This window comes from Molossus molossus, unplaced genomic scaffold (assembly GCF_014108415.1).
Source record: "Molossus molossus isolate mMolMol1 unplaced genomic scaffold, mMolMol1.p scaffold_m16_p_13, whole genome shotgun sequence".
NCBI classification, from domain to species: Eukaryota; Metazoa; Chordata; class Mammalia; order Chiroptera; family Molossidae; genus Molossus; species Molossus molossus.
In genome coordinates, this window is record NW_023425348.1 from 60269468 (window position 1) to 60287751 (window position 18284).

The 18284-nt window shown below is 50.6% G+C and overlaps 1 protein-coding gene across 1 annotated transcript; it reads left to right on the forward strand.

The window, feature by feature from the left end:
- The first annotated feature begins 15499 nt into the window (after positions 1-15499).
- Positions 15500-18014, forward strand: MYOD1 (myogenic differentiation 1). The gene is made up of 3 exons (XM_036259401.1): positions 15500-16337; positions 16809-16887; positions 17214-18014. The coding sequence occupies exons 1-3, from the start codon at positions 15708-15710 to the stop codon at positions 17462-17464; spliced, it is 960 nt and encodes a 319-aa protein (XP_036115294.1). The 5' UTR covers positions 15500-15707; the 3' UTR covers positions 17465-18014.
- The last annotated feature ends 270 nt before the right edge of the window (positions 18015-18284 follow it).

The following is an 18284-nucleotide window of genomic DNA, read 5'->3' on the forward strand; positions in this document are numbered from 1 at the left end:
TGAGAGACCTGCAGAAAAGACCTGAGTTGCCCCAGTCACCCCAGCCAAGGCCAGCCTGGACAGCCAACAGCCAGTCGGCCATCACATGTGAGCCCAGCTGAGCCCAGAACATCTTCCCAGGTGAGTCCAGGAGAACAGCCCAATCCAAATGGCCAACTTGCAGATTCATAACCTCACTAATACTTATTGCTTGAAGACCCTGAGTTTTGGGGTGGATCATTACATAGCATTATTATGGTAATAGATCATAGATACACACCTTTTTAAAAAAACAAATAGACTTTATTTATTTATTTTATACTTTTTTTTAATTTTATTTAAAAAAAAATTTTTTCCTTTGTTGATTTTAGAGAAAGAGGAACTGAGAGGGAGAGAGAGATAGAAACATCGATGAGAGAAAACATAGATTGGCTGCCTCCTGCATGCCCCCCAGTGGGGATTGAGCCCACAACCTGGGCATGTGTCCGGACCAGGAATCCAACTTGCAACCTCTTGGTATATGGGTCAACGCTCAGCCACTGAGCCACACTAGCCGGACTAGATTTTATTTTTTAAAACAGTTTTAGATTCATAACAAAATTGGACAGAATACACAGAGATTTTCCCATATACCCTTTTTCCTCATATACACACAATCTCCCCCACTATCAACATCACCCAACCAGAGTGGTACATTTGTCACAACCAATGAGCCTATGTTGACATCATATCACCCAAAGCCCATAGTTTGCCTTGGGTTTCACTCTTAGTGTTGCACATTCGTCTGTTTGGACAAATGTATAATGACATGTACCCACCATTATAGTATCATATAGAATAGTTCCACTGCCCTGAAAATCTCATGCTGTGCCTATTCATCTCTCCCTCCACCATAACCCCTGGCTAACACTGATCCTACTGTCTCCAGAATTTCATATTGTTGCAATCATTTACTATGCAGCTTTTTCCAGATTGACTCCTCTCACTTAGTAATAAGCATTTAAGGTTCCCCCATGTCTTTTCATGGCTTTATAGCTCATTTCTTTTTAGCACTAAATAATATTCCATTGCCTGGATGTACTGCAGCTTATCCATTCATCTACTGAAGAACACCTTGAATGCTCTCAAGTTTTGGTACACCATTTTCTTTAGATGAGGGAATTGAAGTGCAAAATGGTTAAATAGTTTGTCCAAAAACACACAGCCACAAGTGGCAGGTCTGGGATTCAAACTTCCATCTTATTTCAGAAGTCACAAACTTTATATTCTTTTGTTGGACTGTCCCTATGAAACTATGCCCATTTATTTATTTATTTGTATTTTATTTTGGAGAGGGAGAGAGAGAGAGATAAACACCAATGTGAGAGAGAAACATTGATCATTTGCCTCCAATACCCACCCTGACCAGTGATTAAACCCTCAACCTGGGCATGAACCCTGACTGAGAATCGAACCCATGATTTTTTGGTGCATGGGAGGATGCTCCAACCAATCTAGCCACACCAGCCAGAGCTAAAACTATGCCCTTTTGGAGTTCTCTGCTTTGCATATTCTGGTTCCTCTAGTTAACACTGATTTCATTCTGCCCTCTGGGATCAGGAAATATTTCTCCATCTGCCCTTTCTCTCAAACATTAGAGACTTAAAGGAAAAGGTGAAGACGTGTTCAGTTTTACATCTTTCAGAGCTGGGCACCAAGTAAAAACATGTGGAAATAATGCCAAAGTGAGCTAAGCCATTGGGAGCCATTTACAACAAGTGATAAAGCTGCAGGTTCTAGTCTGGTCCCTCCTCCTGAGAGCCATGAGAGGTGACAGTTACCAGAGAGCTACCCTTGGGAAACATTTTTAATACAATTATACCTGGATCCTATACGTTTGCTGATAGTTGCTCTCCATTAAGCCAAGTGAGGGCCCAATCCTCGTGTAGGATAAAAGAGAAGTTGATGGAAGGAGGAGGCAGGCAGGACAAATCCTTTCCCCTTTTTTTTTCTTCTGTGGTCAGGGGCTCTTAAACAACAACTATAACTATTCCAGAAGTCTGTGTATGTAAATCAATATCTCCACTTTTTAGATGTGGAAACTGAGGCTCAGAGATTTAAGAGTCTTGCCAAAATCTCACAGTTAGTGGCAGAGTCAGGAGTACAACCTACGCAGCGTGACTGCCAGAGCCCTTGGGCTTCACCACATGACTTATGCTGCTTCCATTCATGTGGCTCTTAGTCCTCATCTTCCCGAAAGGTGACTTCAGAACCTCAGCTTCTATCTCAGAAACACACCATCTGCTGGCCTGGGGGAGATTCACCAACCTCATAGCACTATCTGCAAAGTGAAGAGAACACTCCTTACTCACCTAGCAGCAGCCAACTTAGCCTAACAGATATTTCTTGCCTCCTTTGTTTGTTCACATATTTCTTGGGAAAATCTCAGGCATCACACTTACCACATGCATTACACATTTATTCCCCAGGGCCCAGTTGCATAGTATGTATTCCTTAGGAGACAGGTTAGGCTACTGTAACAACAAAGACACCTACAAATTTGGTTTGCTACTTTCTTACAGAAAATTCCAGGGCTGTGGTCAAAGACTTGTATAGCAACCTAACAATATTGGGGACCCAGGGTCTTTCTATTTGTGCTCTGCAATCTTCAATAAGCAACTTCCATCACATAATCAAAGATGGTTATATTAGCTTTCTATTGCCACTGAAACATTGCCACAAACCTTGTGTTTTAAAACAATGCATACTTGTTATCTCACAATTATTGTGGCCAGAGGTCTAAAGTGGTTCTTACAAGGGAAGATCAAGGTGTTGGCAGAGCAGTGCTCCTTCTGAAGGCTCTAGAGAAGAATTCTTTCCTTGCCTTCTTTCAGCTCTAGACATGACCTGCATTCCCTGGCTCGAGAACACATCACTTCCTTGTACCTAGGCAAGTGTTACACGGCTGGGAGAACAGCAGCCAGTAGCTGGTTGGCATTCTGGGTCTGGTTCGTGCCAACTCTGTTGTTAACTATACCATAGTTGAAAAAAAAAAAAAAGAGCACATCACTTCTTCAACCTCTGCTTCTGTAGTCACATTTTCTTCTCTGACTCTGACTTACCTGCCTCCCTCTCTTCCTTAAGAACACATGAGATTACACTGGGCTCACCTAGATAACCCAGGATAATCCCCCCATCAAAATACTTAACTTAATCACATCTGCAAAGTCCTTTATGCCATGTAAGGTAACATGCCCGCAGGTTCTGGGGATTAGCACGTGGACATCTTTGGTGGCCCGTTATTCTACCATAGATGGATTCTCCAGCTCCTGCTGTTCACCCATATTCCAGTTAATGAAGAGAAAGAAAGAAGACAAGATGTCACAACCAAGAAGTTGCATGCAGATCACTTCTACTCAGAACTCACTCACGTGGCCACAGATAGCTGCAAGGGAAACTGGAAAATGTAGTCTTCTGCTAGGTGTCCATGTTTCAGGCTAAAAATTGTATCAGTATATTTTTTTTAAAAAATTTTTAAACACCATAAGTATGCAATCAGAAAATAGACCATATGAAACTCCACAAGACAAACATCCCAGTTTTTTTTTTTTTCAATAAATGAATTGCAAAAGAAGCAAAATATTATGGAGGAGGAACTTTTAGATTTAAAGAAACTTAAAAGACAGACTAGGGCAAGAGAAACAAAGGAAGAAAATAATAAATGGGACTATATCAAACTAAAAAGCTTCTGCACAGCAAAAGAAACCAGCATCAAAATGAAAAGGGAACCCATTGTATGGGAGAGCGTATTTGCCAATGATGCATTTGATAAGAGATTAATTTTCAAAATATATAAAGTATTCATACAACTCAACAAAAGGAAGACAAACAATCTAATTTAAAAATGGACAGAAGACCTGAACAGACAATTCTCCAAAGAGGACATACAAATGACCAAGAGACATATGAAAAAATGCTCATTATCACTAATTATCGGAGAGAGGCAAATTAAAAATGACTATGAGGTATCACCTCACACCTGTCAGAATGGCCGCCATCAACAAATCATCAAACAAGTGTTGGCGAGGGTGTGGAGAAAAGGGAACTCTAGTACACTGCTGGTGGGAATGCAGACTGGTGCCACTATGGAAAGCAATATGATATTTCCTCAAAAAATTAAAAATGGAACTCCCATTTGACCCACTGATCCCACTTCTAGTAATATATCCTAAGGAACCTGAAACACCAATCAGAAAGAATAGATGTACCCCCATGTTTGTAGCAGCACTATTTACAATAGCTAAGATCTGGAAGCAGCCCAAGTGTCCATCAGTAGAAGAATGGATAAAAAAGCAGTGGTACATATACACAATGGAGTACTATGCAGCTGTACGGAAGAAAGATCTCTTACCCTTTGAGATGACATGGAGGGACCTGTATCATGCTAAACAAAATAAGCCAGCCAGAGAAAGACAAGTATCCACATGATGTCACTTATATTTGGAATATAATGAACAAATTAAACTGATGAACAAAATAGATCCAGAGACATGGAAGTAGGGAACAGACTGACAAACCTCAGAGGAAAGGGGGGTATGGGGCAGGAAGAGATAGACCAAAGAACTTATGCACAACCAATGGACACAGACAACAGTGCAGCGAAGGTGTGGGGGTGGGAGGGTGTCAATAGGGGGAAAAGGAGGGACATCTGTAATACTTTCAACAATAAAGATAAAAATTTTTTAAAGATAGATTAACCAATCACATTGTATAGACCCTCTTTGGGCCCTGATTCAAACAAACAAACAAATAAACAAAAACACTTATGTAGCCATTGGAAATTTGATTACTAGGTGGATATTTAATGGTATAAGGAATTACTATTAATTTTTTTAACACTTCCATCCACTAATGGTACTGTGCTGATGTAAAAAGTGGTGCTTATCTTTTATGAATACATAATCAAATATATATAAGTGAAATAATATAACACCTGAAATTTGTTTCAAAATAATACAGGGGGAGGAGTGGGCCGGATGTTAATAGGTCAGGTTTGGACATGGGTTAATGGTTGCCGGAGCTGGTAATGGAGCTCATTGTGCTGTTGTGTCTATTTCAATGTTTGAAATTCTTCATAGTGAAGAATTAAATAGGAGATTAGGCTGGAAAGGGAAGAAGAGGCAGGGGAAGGACTGAATGAACTGGGAGCAAATTTGATGGACCCAGCAAGTCCCCAAGACCAGATGTCTCTTTCTCCTCAGGTCCCCTGCCTCTCCCTAGTTCCTGGGACAATCACACTCTGAGCTCTCATCCCAAAATAGCTAAGGAGAGATAGTGAGACTCAAAACCCCTGAGCCAGATGGATCAGAGGCCAAATGTCAGGGTAGAGGTGGACCCTCTTGACCATAGAGACATCAAATCAGTGCCAGCCCCTGGTGCCTTTGACTACCACAGGCAAGGTTGTTCCTGCCTCAAGGGCATGAAGTGGGGGCAAGTCCATCCTTATCCATTCGGAGAATCCTGGGCATAAAGGGGCCTCAAGAAGCCATCAGCTCCATCCCCGTCTCCAAGGTCTGGACTTCGTAGTTAGCTGGGTATGTAGAGCCAAGGAACCTGTTTCTGCCCCAGAGCTGCAATTAGCTAAGCATATGTGGGCCCTGGGCAGGTTGCTGCAGACTCCTACACTGTACAATGGGAATAATTTTGTTGCTGGTGTTGGGGCAGGGCAGAGACACTGGCCACTGAGATGTGGACTCTGCTGGGCCCGCCTCCTGTGGGGATGCCTTGCACAGAGCTGCCTCCTTGGGCCTCTCCCAGCCCCCGCTCCTTGGCCCTGCCTGCACCAGCCTCTCTGCATCTGTCATCAGCCCGCTCTGCTCCCCAGGGACCAGGCTTTGTTTGGGGGCGACTGGCAGGCTGCCCGTGCACACAGTGGAGCAGTGACGCCCACTGCTGCAGACAATACTTCACAGGCTGCATGGTTACCTACACTTCCAGCTGCCCCACACCCACTGTGGCCCCAGTTCCAAGAAACCCAGAGCTCAGAATAGCCAGACAGGCTCCCCAGTGCCCCATCCCCACTCCACCCACTGCTTGTTCATAGCTGCCATCCAAAGGGAGAGGAAGCAAGGCAAGAATAACCCCCAAGCTCCTACCGCGCACCGTGAGACACAGGCACATGCCTTGGCGTACTGAGCCCTTACGGTCCTAGGAGATAGGAGCTGGCCTAGACATACTTCACAGCTGCGAAAAGTGAGACTCAGAGAGAAGTGACTTACCCAAGGTAAGTGAGGGGCAGAGCCAGCTCTGGAGTCGGGGTTGACCTGATCCCTAAGTTCAGAGGACACCCCTGGGAGCACAGCTCCAGGCTCTGGTCTCTGTGTCAGACAGTATCAGCACCATATTCTTGGAAGCCAAGTGCAGACAGGGCCTCGGGGAGGCTGTGCTGTGTATTCAGGAGAAGCCAAAGACCATGACACTCATGGTCCCCGGTGTCCACTGGGATGGGGACTTAATTAAGTTCCTTTCCGGCCTGAAGGACAGGTTTCTGCATCTCCTGCTGAGCCCCAGCCTCACTCAGGCTTCTGCTTCACCCACCTCCAGCTCAGTGCTGGGCCAGGTAGACGGAGCTAAGAACAGGCTCTGTCCTCCACACCGGGAAGGGAGGGCAGCTGGAAGGCCAGGGGAAGCAGGCACCCCGGCAAGAGTGTGAGTGGAGCCAGGAGTCCGATGGCCCCGTTCTACATGGAGAAAGTAAGACCCGGGACGGGGCGTGGAAGGGCTCAGAGAGCATCACAGCAGCACACAGCCAACACAGTGAAGACCCCGGTCTTTGGGCTGCATCCAGGCCCTCTCCACTGTGCAGATGTGCTGGACTTCCCAGCAATCCCTCCTCACTCCACCCTCCTACCCTTGAGTTAACCTGTTGTCTTGCTTGTCTTAACTAGTGGGCTTTGCCTCAGACCCCCATGTATCCCTCTGGGGGTCTGAGGGATCGCAAATGACCAAAGGTCCCAAATGACCAAAGGAAGCCCAGATACAGTGTCAGCCACAGGGGAACATTCTATGTGGCATGTTGTCATGCCTTCTGGCCTTTTCTCCTGTTATTCGCTAAGCCTTTTCCTTCAGTTCTCCCATTAGCCACTCCTACTCATCCTTCAATACCCAAGAAGAAGAGTACCAGTGTGTCCTCCTTGGGAAAGTCTTCCTGGAGATTCACAAGAGAGTTTGTCGCCCACTCTGGGTGCTCCCACGGGGTGTTTTGATGAATCATTTGTGGGTGTCCTACCTCCCCACTAGATGAAGCTCCCAGAGGCCAGAGACCCTGTCCGAAGCATCCTTAGGTCCTGCCGCAGAGCCTAGCTTGGAGCCTGGGAACAGAGTGGGTGCTCACAGAATGCTTGAGGAATGGAGGGAGAGTAGGCCTGTTGGAGGCATGCAGGCTGGAGATCACTTTTCAGAACCAGGGGAGAGTAGCAGCTCAGGAGTTCCTCGTAGAGGTGGCAGGACAGGATGTAGGGCAGAGGCAGATGACAGGTGTCCTGGGCAGCCTGGATACCACTCATGAGGTCCTTGTCCTCTCTCCCTGCCAGGAGACACCTGCCCTGGGTGCCACTGACCAGGGGTGGGCAAGTTTAGGGGAGAGAACCAGGCCTCCCCAAGGCGCCCGATCTCCCCTTGGAGGCGTGTGGCTGGGGCAGCTGCTGGGGGCAACAGCTGGTGTCTGTCCCTGGAGCCCAATGGCAGTGTGTGCCTTAATCCCAGTTCCTTGGAGCCCCCAAGCTGGCAGGTGGGCTGATTGGGCAGAATGGAGGCAATGGTAGAGAGATGGGGAGCCAAGGCCCCTCCGCAGGCCCCACAGCTGCCCACTGGATCTCGCCACATGTGCCGTCCCCATCGCCAGGCCCCCACCACCAGCTCTCCCCTCAGCCCGAGCTGCTCCTGCCTTAGCCCTTACATGGAGGCCTGACCTTCTCTAGGCAGGAAGGTTCGGCTTAAGAGTTTACACTAGAGCCCTGGCCAGGTGGCTCGGTTGGTTGGAGCGTTGTCCTGTACATCAAAAGGTGGCAGGTTCCAACCCCGGTCAGAGCACATACCTAGATTGCAGGTTCAATCCCCAGTTGGGGCATGTACAGGAGGCAACCAATCAATGTTTCTCCCTCACATAGATGTTTCCCTCTCTCTTCCTCGCTCTCTAAAAATCAATAGAAACATATCCTCAGGTGAGGATTTTTCTAAAAGTTAAACTAGAAACTACAAAGAAGAGATGGATGCCACAGCCCCCTTAGTGTCTTCTTCCTGAATGGAGCAGGGCACAACCAGACACACAGGTGGAGGCAAGTGTCCACGCTGGGACCGAGGTGTGGGCATACCCGACACAGTATGTGAGCAGTGGGTGTGAGACACAGGTGTGCTGTGGACACGGGATGTGAGGTGTGTTCTGTAGGTGAGGGGTGCACAGTATGTGAGATATATACATGTGCAAGGAATACACGGAGTGTGAGCGGTACATAGCATATGATGTGGAATGTGTATGAGGCAGAGATGGTGTGAGAGGTGTACACAGTAGGGAAGATATGTTCTTTTGTGTGAGATATTCTCATGAGTGAGGTGTACATGGTGTGGAAGATATAAACAGAATGCAAGGTGCACATGATGTGTGAGGTGTACACAGAGTTGGAAACATACATGAAGTGCGAGGTTACGGTTTGTGCAGTGTACACTGTGTAAGATATACATGGAGTGTGAGGTCCGTGTGGAATGTACCATGTACACGAGTGTGAGGTGTACACCATGTGAGATGTATTCGGTCTGGGAGGGGAATGTGGTGTGAGAGGGGTCCACAGTTTGTGAGGTACTCATGCCTGTGACGGACCACAAAGGGCATGGAGGTATGTGGGTGAGGTGCCTGTCAGCTCTGTCCCAGACCCAGACACTGGACCCTTGGCATCAATGGCAGAGGAGACAGAGGGATGTCCTCTGGCTTTTCACAAATGCTCACCGGTGTAGATGAGAAAGCTGCTTGGAGAGGCTTCCCGGGACCCCGTGCGCTAACGGCCCCGCGTGCCTGCCCCAGCACTTTGCTGCCGCCCCTTCGTGTGGTCTCAGCAAAGCACAGTGAGTCCGTGTTTCAGACCCATAATCCGGGCACAGAGACCCCTGTGCTCACTCTGAGGCAGAAAATTGCTTTAATTACACGAAGAATAAGCTTGAAGGAGAGAGACTGAGTGAATGAACTCTTCGGTCTCCCCAGGAGGCACATCAGGTGGTTCTCAAACTGGGCCTCAGCTTTCCCTGCCTCTGTCAAGCAGTCTGGGCTCCTGCTGACTTCCTGCTCCAGCTTCCCCGTCCGGGGAAGAGCCTGGAGGGGAGCTGAGTGCAGACGCGGGGTGAGGTGCACGGGGCGTGTGGCCCACCGGGGTGCAAGCTGTGCCGGTTACAGGGGTTTCTCCTCCAACAAGGCCAAGCTGGCATCAGGCCCCCCACCCTGTGTACACGATGCACTGTACACATGCTTTCATGTGCAAGAAGCATCCCATCCTCGCCTCACCCTGTGGTCACAAGTCAGCCATCAAAGCCATCCTCAACCCCCCTCTCATGCCAGCCCCACACCCTCACGCAGCCCAGGAAGCACCAGACATTCAGGCCACATGTTCCTAGAAGAGCAGAAGCCATGCCTTTCCTGTTCCCCACAGACTCCCTGCTCCTGGCCGAGGTGACTGTCCCATAGAAGGTGCTCAGTATGTTCTCTCTGTCTGGCACGTGCTTCCCCAGAAGGGCACATGGCTCACCCCCAAATCTCTTTTACCTCTTTGCTCAAATGTCACTTGGTTGACCTGACCCCTCTGTTTAATTCTGCAACCAGTCCTGCCTGGCACCCCGATCCCACTCACCCTGCTCTGCTTTTAATATTTTTCCGCAGCACACCTCACCGTCTAGCATGCTCCATCGTTTACTCATCAGTGTGCTTACTGCTCACTGCTGTTCCTTCTGCGACACTGTCAGCTCCACCAGAGCAGGGAACTTTGTTTTGCTTTATTCCCAGCACCTGACGCAGAACATGAGCTGCATAAATATTTGCTGAGTGAGTGAACGAATTAGAGTGGATGGCTGATGATGGGATGGGCCCCACAGTGCACACACCACCCACGCAGCCGTCCCCGGCTCACCAGGGCAGGAAGGAAGTGTACCTGCCATTTGTGGTCTCCCTGTGCCCTTCCCTCTCCATGTGGACCCCTTTTCTCCAACTCCCGGTTTGTCTGCTAAACTCCCAACCCCTGCTGATAAGTGGGAGGCTAGAGAGCATTCCAAAGGGAAAAGTGTGGCCCTGGCCCTGAATCTGGGACCATGTCTATACCCTCTGACCACCCCAGACGGGGCCGAGGACGGGACCCATACCCAAGCGCCGGGCAGTTTCAAGCTTTCCCAGTAAGCAAGGCTGGCAGGGCACAGAGTGCTCCGGGTGAATCCAGGAACGAGAAAGGAAAGCCTGGGCACAGCGAGGGGGCCTGGGGCTGGCCCTGCCCCACCTGGCCCACCCATGTTTTCACCCTTCGGCCCTGTGGCACCCCCCATCCGAGGCCAAATATATGCCAGGCCACAGGGAGAGGCCACACGTCCAGCCTGGGCAGGGGCGGGGTGCTTGAGGACCGGGACAGGTGCAGGCTGGATTGGGTTTCCAGAGGCTATATATATATATAAAAAGGCTGCCGAGAGCCCTTGGGCCGGCCGCTCCCTGAGGGTGCAACACTGTGGGGCCCCGCCAGGAACGCTCTGAATTCCTGTCCAGAGGCTGCTCTCCATTTATAGCCTGAGTCCAGCAGGCCAAGGGAGCTGAGGAGGGGGGACTAGAAAGGGCGAAGGAAGAAGAGGCCAGGGAGCCCTCCCCACCCCCACCTGCTGCTGAAGGAGCTCTTCATTGTGAAGACCAGAAAACCAAGGCCTGGGTGTAGTGTGCACTTGTCCCCAGTCACAGAGCCCACCAGTCTGCTCAGCCTTGAACTGGAGGAAGAGGTGCTGGCGGACGTTCCCTCCACAGGACCCTCAGCCCATTGTCACTGAGCTCTCCCAGAACAAAGCCAGCACTGTGTCCGCTCGGGACACACTTGACTAGACTCTGCAATATAAGGGTGTGGATTCTTTCAGCTTCCAAGCTTGATGTTCTTTTCCTCCCTGCCCCCAACCCAGCACTAGGACTGAAAGGCACCAGGTCCCAGGGTGGACATACTTCTCCCTGCTCTTTCAGCAACAGGGCTGAGATGACGGTGTTGGCAAACGTCTCCTCAGAGATGTGGTGGCACTGGGCAGGCATGGGCCCCAGTCCTGGAGAGGTCTGCAATGGTCATTGAGTCCAGGGATTCCCAAACCCTTCAAGCAGCAGAAGCCTTGTAGCCAACAAAATTCCATGTGGAAATTGCATATAAAAGTAGCATGTACCACTAGGGTATGTGTGCATTTTTAAAAGTGCTTCCTAATTACTGAAGAAGGAGATTAACCTACAAATCAAGTTTAAAACTCTCAAAGCAGTTTAGATTTCTAAGCCACAGTGATAAAATATTAAATGTGTTTGGTAAGTTTGAACATAACATTTGTCTATTGTAAAGGCACCTTGATGATAGCTCTGAGGTGGTTTTTGGAATGCAAAACACAAAAGGCAAACTTGTAATCATTTAAGTCTCAGCATCCAATTCACTTCTGTGTTTGCTTGCTCAGATTTGAGAAAAGTCAATTTGTATGCATACGTGGTTTGAAGATGAAACCACGGAAATCTCAAAGTACTCCAATTAAATGGTTCATTCACTCATCCAACAAATATTTATTGAGTGCCTACTGTGTGCAAAGCATTATGCTGAGGCCAAGCAAGTAGGAAGAAATATTTGTTTCTAAATCACTAATGTAACAGTTATTCACATTCTTCATTGTGACTGGCAATCAAGTGAAAAGACTAAAGCTTATAATAATTACCAAATCTCTCTTTGGTATGCTATTATGGTCTTACAGCAAGCCACGTATAAAAGAACATGCCCCAGTTCGATGGACCTGAGTCTTGTCAAGTATGACTGAGCCTTTATGTCTAATCGACTATGCAACTGCCCAGTTTAGAAGAAATACAACCAACTTCATTAATGACACATTTCAAGAAGTGCGAATATAGAGAGAGAAATTCAAAGGGCCACCCATTCATTCATTTGACCTTTATCAAGTTCCTACTATGTGAAAGCCACTGTGTTGGTTTCTGGAAGTGTCATGATGAACAAAATATCTCTGCCTTCATGAGCTACATCAATCAATGAACAAACTAATAAAGAAGATAATCAAGGAGTGACTGTGCTAAGAAGGAAATGAGCGGGTTGATGTGACCCAGCTACCTTAGAGAGGATGGTGAGAGATGTTCCAAAGAGGCAACCTTGGAGCTGAGAGCTGATTTGTGAAAAGTAGCCAACCTTGGAAAGACCCCAGGAGAGGGCGCTATAATCAGCAAGCACAAGGCACTGAGGCAGGACGGTGCTTAGTGTTGGAAAACATGAAAGGTGGTCAGGCTAGAAAGGAGCCATCAAAGGGGGCAATGATTCCGGTGAAATTGCAGAGGTGGGCTGAGGGCAGCTTATGCAGGGTGAGGAGATGAGATTTTATTCTAAATGCAATGAGAAGCTGTTAGGGAGTTTGAAGCAGAAGAGGGATATAATCCATTTATGTTTTTAAGGGATTACTCGGGCTGCTGTGTAGTGAATGAATGCACTAGGACAAGAGCGGAAGTAAGAGCAGCCAGGAGGCTGTTGGGGTCGTCCATGGCAGCAGTGTGGCAGCTTAGTCCAGGATGGTGACACTGCAGATGGAGAGACTTGAGAGTTGTCCTAGAGGTCAAGTGGACAGGTCCTCCACATGCACAGATTTTTCCTCTGGAACTCCAGCCACATACATCCTCTTGCCTACTTGATACCTCCACCTGGATATTGAACATGCACTTCAAATTCTGCCCAAACTCGGACCTCTTGATCTGCCACGCACAAACCTGCTCTTCCCCAACTTCACTCTTCCAGGAGTCATCCTTAACTCCTCTCATCTCACTGCCCACATCCAATTGTGCATAAATCTTGCTGGCTCCATCTTCAAAATACATCTGAAATTCAACCACTTTCACCTTCTCTACAGCTGCCACCCACATCTAAGCCACCATTACTACTTACTTTGAATATTGCAACAGCCTCCAATTGGTCTCCCCACCTTCTACCCTTGCTCTCTACAACCAACATGCTCCTGTTAGAATGTAAGTCAGATTATGACATTCTTCTCTTCTGCTCAAGCCCTTCAGTGACTTTCCAGAATACAATTCCTTTGCTCCCTCTCTGACCCCATTTCCCACCACTCTTCCACTTGCTCACCCTTCTCTAGGCACACCAGCCTCCTTGCTATACTTTAAATCTACCAAACACAATCCTTCCCCAGGACTTTTGCACATGTTTTTCTTTCTGTCTGGCTCCAGATGTCTACTTCTGCCCCCCACCCCTTCATTCAGGTCTTTGCTCAAATGTAATCAGCCTAGAGAGGCCCCTTCTCTGACCACTCCATATAATGAAATAATCCTCATCACTTCGTTCCCATGCCTTGTTTTATTTTTCCTTATAGAAATTTATAATCTCCTGGCATTATACACTTCCTTGCTTATTCATTTATTGTCTGTCATCCTACCCTAAAATGTAAGCACCATGAAAGCAGGGTCTTGGTTTTGTTCATTGCTTTATCCCCAACACCTGGACCAGTACCTGGCACATTAAATTGATGCTCCATAATATGTGTTGGATAAATAAATAAAAGTGATGTTATGGCATGAAGGGAGGTGAGCATTTCATGAAGGGGACCTTCAGCACTGCTACAAGTGAAGAAGGCAGAGCTCAAAAAAAGCCCTCTATGTTAGTGGGAAGAGAGGGCTTCCCAGCATCCAGAGAGCCGGTTAGGACAACTTTCAGAAGTTAGTGGGAAAGGCACAAAAATCATTCTTACTTATATCTCTGGGCTCCAGGAGAAGAGACCCAAAGGAGTGTCTGGTATAAGGGAGACCTCTAGCCAGAGTGCTGAGAGATAGGTGTGGACTGCAGATTCAGGAAGAGGCTGAGAGGCCCTGTGGGGGTAGGTGTACCCCAGGGCTTGTGAGGGAGCCAGAGATTCCACGGGGTGGTTGCCTCCTCCTGTCCTCAGTCTCTGCAGTGGAGCTGCTGGGAAGAAATGCAGCTGCAGCCTCTGTGGGAGCTGAGCTCTGAGACTACATGGGCCCCTGTCAGGGCTCAGTGCCCCAGCCAACAGCTGGGAAGCCTACAGGGAGGGCACAGTGTACAGGGTGCCAGCGACAGAAGCAAGCCCTTCTTGTTAGTATAGCCTTGCACCTGGGACTGAGGGCTTCCACATCCTTTGTCTCTAGATTCTCACCACCATCACTACAGCAGATCGTAACTATTATCCCCCAATTTACAAAGTGGGGAAACAGACTCAGAAGGCCAGTGACTTCCACAAAATCACACAGGAAACTGTGGAGTCTGTGCTGAACTTAGGTCATTGGACTGCAAACTGCGCTCTCAAAGACTCCACTCTGAAGCGGGGTTCTCAGGATGAGCCTGGGCGCTCAAGGCCTTTGCGCAATGAACTTTTCTGGCGCAGCACCGCGCACAATGGGGAGGCAAGACGAGGAAGCCCTGAACAGATGGGAGTTTTCTTTCCAGCTGAAGAGATATCCCCTCCTAGAGCGGCACTGGATACCCGGATGCCAAAACGCGCAGGTTGAGATGGGCAGCCGTCCGCTTCCCTCCCTCCAAGCAAGGGCAGGAGCTGAGTTTGGAGAGACTGGCGCAAAGCTTTCGAAACAATCCTGTACTCCGGCATAGATGCAGCTGAATTTCTAACGGTCCAGAAAAGATGAGCAGGAACTGGCTTAATGACAAAGCTGTCTCGTCCATTTTGTATCAGGTATGCCCACTTAGACTCTCGGAGTCTCTCTTGGTTGCGCGTTTCTCTGACTCTAGCGTTCTGCTTTCCGAGTGTCTCTCAGCCTTTTGGCCATATCGCTCACATTCTCACTATCTCAGTTCTGATTGTGTCTCTGCCCCGGTACCAAGTGTCTCTCTCCAAATCTCTCCCTATCTAATTTCTACGCCTACCCTACTTCTGGTTCCTCCTCCCCAACGCCAAATCAGAGGACAGGGAAGCCCAGAGTCAATTGGGAGGTGAGTGCCCTAGGACAGCGTTTCCCGCGGACACAAGAATCTTGTGCTGGAGAGGTTTGGAAAGAGTGTGCCCAGGAGCCAAGTGCAGCCGAGTTGAGCTGCCAGCTTCTGCCTCCCTTCCTGCCTAGGGAGGAGACCGAGAGCGCGCGCCCGGGAGTGTGGAGAGGTAGGGGGGTGGCCCCTGCGGCCACCCTGGGGATCCCAAGCTCCTCCCTCCCCTGTTCCTATTGGTCTCGGGCTCCCCCGCCCCCAGCAACCCGCTGCAGCCCCGGGGGCCTGTAGGCTACTACTGGATAAATAGCCCCCGGCGCCTGGCTTAAAGGTAGGGGTGGAGAAGCCCCAGGGCACTGCCGCCACTTTCCCGGGAGCCCGTCAGGCCCTATTGGACAGGGCAGGGTGGGGGCCGGTCGGGTATACATTCAGACGCCCAGCACTTTGCTATCACACGGCCGGCTCCAGAGAGGCAGAAAGTTTAAGGCAACCCCTGCCGTTGGGGTTGGGCAAAGCCAGGATTGCACCGCCCCCAGCTGGGATATGGAGCTGCTGTCGCCGCCGCTACGCGACGTGGACTTGACCGGCCCCGACGGCTCTCTCTGCAACTTTGCCTCAGCGGACGACTTCTACGATGACCCATGTTTCGACTCTCCGGACCTGCGTTTCTTCGAGGACCTGGACCCGCGCCTCGTACACGTGGGCGCACTCCTGAAGCCGGAGGAACACTCGCACTTCCCTGCGGCTGTGCACCCGGTCCCAGGGGCGCGCGAGGACGAGCATGTGCGCGCGCCGAGCGGACACCACCAGGCGGGCCGATGTCTACTGTGGGCTTGCAAGGCGTGCAAGCGCAAGACCACTAACGCCGACCGCCGCAAGGCCGCCACCATGCGCGAGCGGCGCCGCCTGAGCAAAGTCAACGAGGCCTTTGAGACGCTCAAGCGCTGCACGTCTAGCAATCCTAACCAGCGGCTGCCCAAGGTGGAGATCCTGCGAAACGCCATCCGCTATATCGAGGGCCTGCAGGCGCTGCTACGCGACCAGGACGCCGCGCCCCCTGGCGCCACTGCCGCCTTCTACTCGCCTGGCCCACTGCCCTCCGGCCGCGGCGGCGAGCACTACAGTGGCGACTCGGACGCGTCCAGCCCGCGCTCCAACTGCTCCGACGGCATGGTAAGGCTGGGATCCCGGGCTAGAGGAGAAGTGGGAGCAGCTCTTGGGGGATATTCTGTGAATCGTTTCCAAGGGAGGGGACCTGGCCCTCAGTGGGGAGAATTGAACTGGGAACCTTCCGGGGAGTGGATCCCGTGTCCCAGGCAGCTGTCACTGGGGTGGTCTAATGTTTTGGGGACGCACAGTGCAGATGCGATCCACCCGACTGGGAACGCTATTAGAACACTGCTGCACCGCGATCTGCTTCTTCTCCACTTAAACCTGTTTCCAAAGTTAAGATGTGTGCTCCCAGGTGACTGACGCCTTCTCTTTGGCCTGACACGCTGCAGACAGCTCCTGTCCACCCTTACCCCATCCCACCATCAAGTAGGGCAGGAAACTCGTGGTGAGACGGGGAGCTGGGGTGGGGACACAGAGGATGATGCTCCCGCGGTCTCGTGGGCCTGAGTCGGTCGCCCTTGCCCTTTGCAGATGGACTACAGCGGCCCCCCGAGCGGTGCCCGGCGGCGGAACTGCTACGATGGCACCTACTTCAGCGAGGCGCCCAGTGGTGCGTATTTGTGCTTCATTCCCAAGTTCCCCTTTGAGCTGTCCTAGCTTCTCTCTACCTAGGACCAGCCACCTCTCCACCACCCCCACCCCCATCTCACACACACACACACACACACACACACACACACAAAACTTGGAAGATCGAACAAGGAACAAAATACCAAGCATGTAGCTCCCTCTCTTTTTGCCCGAGCTCTCTCTCTCTGGATCGTCCCGGACAATGACAGGCCCTCAGTGTCCCGTCTGTCCCATAGCACTGGGACCAGAGTGGGGGAGTTGTCTGAGACTCAACCCCTGGATACTAACCTACCCCTCCTCGCGCAGAGCCCAGGCCCGGGAAGAGTGCTGCAGTGTCGAGCCTCGACTGCCTGTCCAGCATCGTGGAGCGCATCTCCACCGAGAGCCCCGCCGCGCCCGCGCTTCTGCTGGCGGACGCGCCGCCGGAATCGTCTCCGGGCTCGCACGAGGCGGCCGCTCCAAATGAGGGCGATCGTGGCGCCCCAACCCCTACCCCCGATGCTGCCCCACAGTGCCCCGTGGGCGCGAACCCCAACCCGATCTACCAGGTGCTTTGAGGGTGTGGGCGGCCGTGTCGGAGGACGCCGCTGTCCACCTGCCCGAGGGATGGTGCCCCTAGGGTTCCCTCGCGCCCAAAAGATTGAACTTAAGTGCCAACCACTACCCCCAATCGCGCTTTAAAAGCGACCCCTCACAAGGGAGGAGAGGCGGGAGAACTGGTGCGTTTCCGCCTTCCGCACCCCAGAGCAAGGACACAGTCCTTTTCCCCATGCAGCACCCTTCCCTGAGACCCGCTGCGACGACTGTTAAGTGTTCCTCCATGGGACAGAGCTGATCCTGGAGGGGCCAGGCCCTTCCTCTTCCTCACCCCTTTCCCCCAAGGGAGGTGGTACCCCCGCAGACCTAAGCCCCGTACCGGGACACCCGGCTCCCTTACGCGGGCGTGGCCTCTCCTTTGCCCGCCCTGGAGAAATCAGCTCTTTCCCACCGCCAGTGCGCTGCGCTCCCATCCCAAGTGTCACACGTGTACCGGTAACCACTCCCACCCCCTGTTCAGGACCACTTTTTGTAATACTTTTTTGTAATGTATTCCTGTAAATAAGAGTTACTTTGCCCGAGCAGGAGCCCCTAGGGCTGTATTTATCTCTGAGGCATGGTGTGCGGTGCGAAAGGGACTTTGTATGTTTATACCAAAGTGGGGCGAGCTGCAGGCGCTCGCTCAGGTGTTGGAAATAAAAATGCTAATTTATACCACGGTAGTTCTGGCTTTCCCTAGGGAGAGGGGCAGCCTATTGACCAGAAGGAAAATAGCAAACTGGGCCCTGTAGGTGGCAGACGGATTGGAAGAAGGAAGCCTGGGGCCAGGAGAGGGAAGGG

Bases quoted from the DNA above. Each gene is read 5' to 3' on its own strand.
- MYOD1 (XM_036259401.1), top strand. From the start codon at position 15,708: ATGGAGCTGCTGTCGCCGCCGCTACGCGACGTGGACTTGACCGGCCCC. The intron at 16,338-16,808 runs GTAAGGCTGGGA...TGCCCTTTGCAG, and splicing joins CCAACTGCTCCGACGGCATG to ATGGACTACAGCGGCCCCCC. The intron at 16,888-17,213 runs GTGCGTATTTGT...CTCCTCGCGCAG, and splicing joins CTTCAGCGAGGCGCCCAGTG to AGCCCAGGCCCGGGAAGAGT.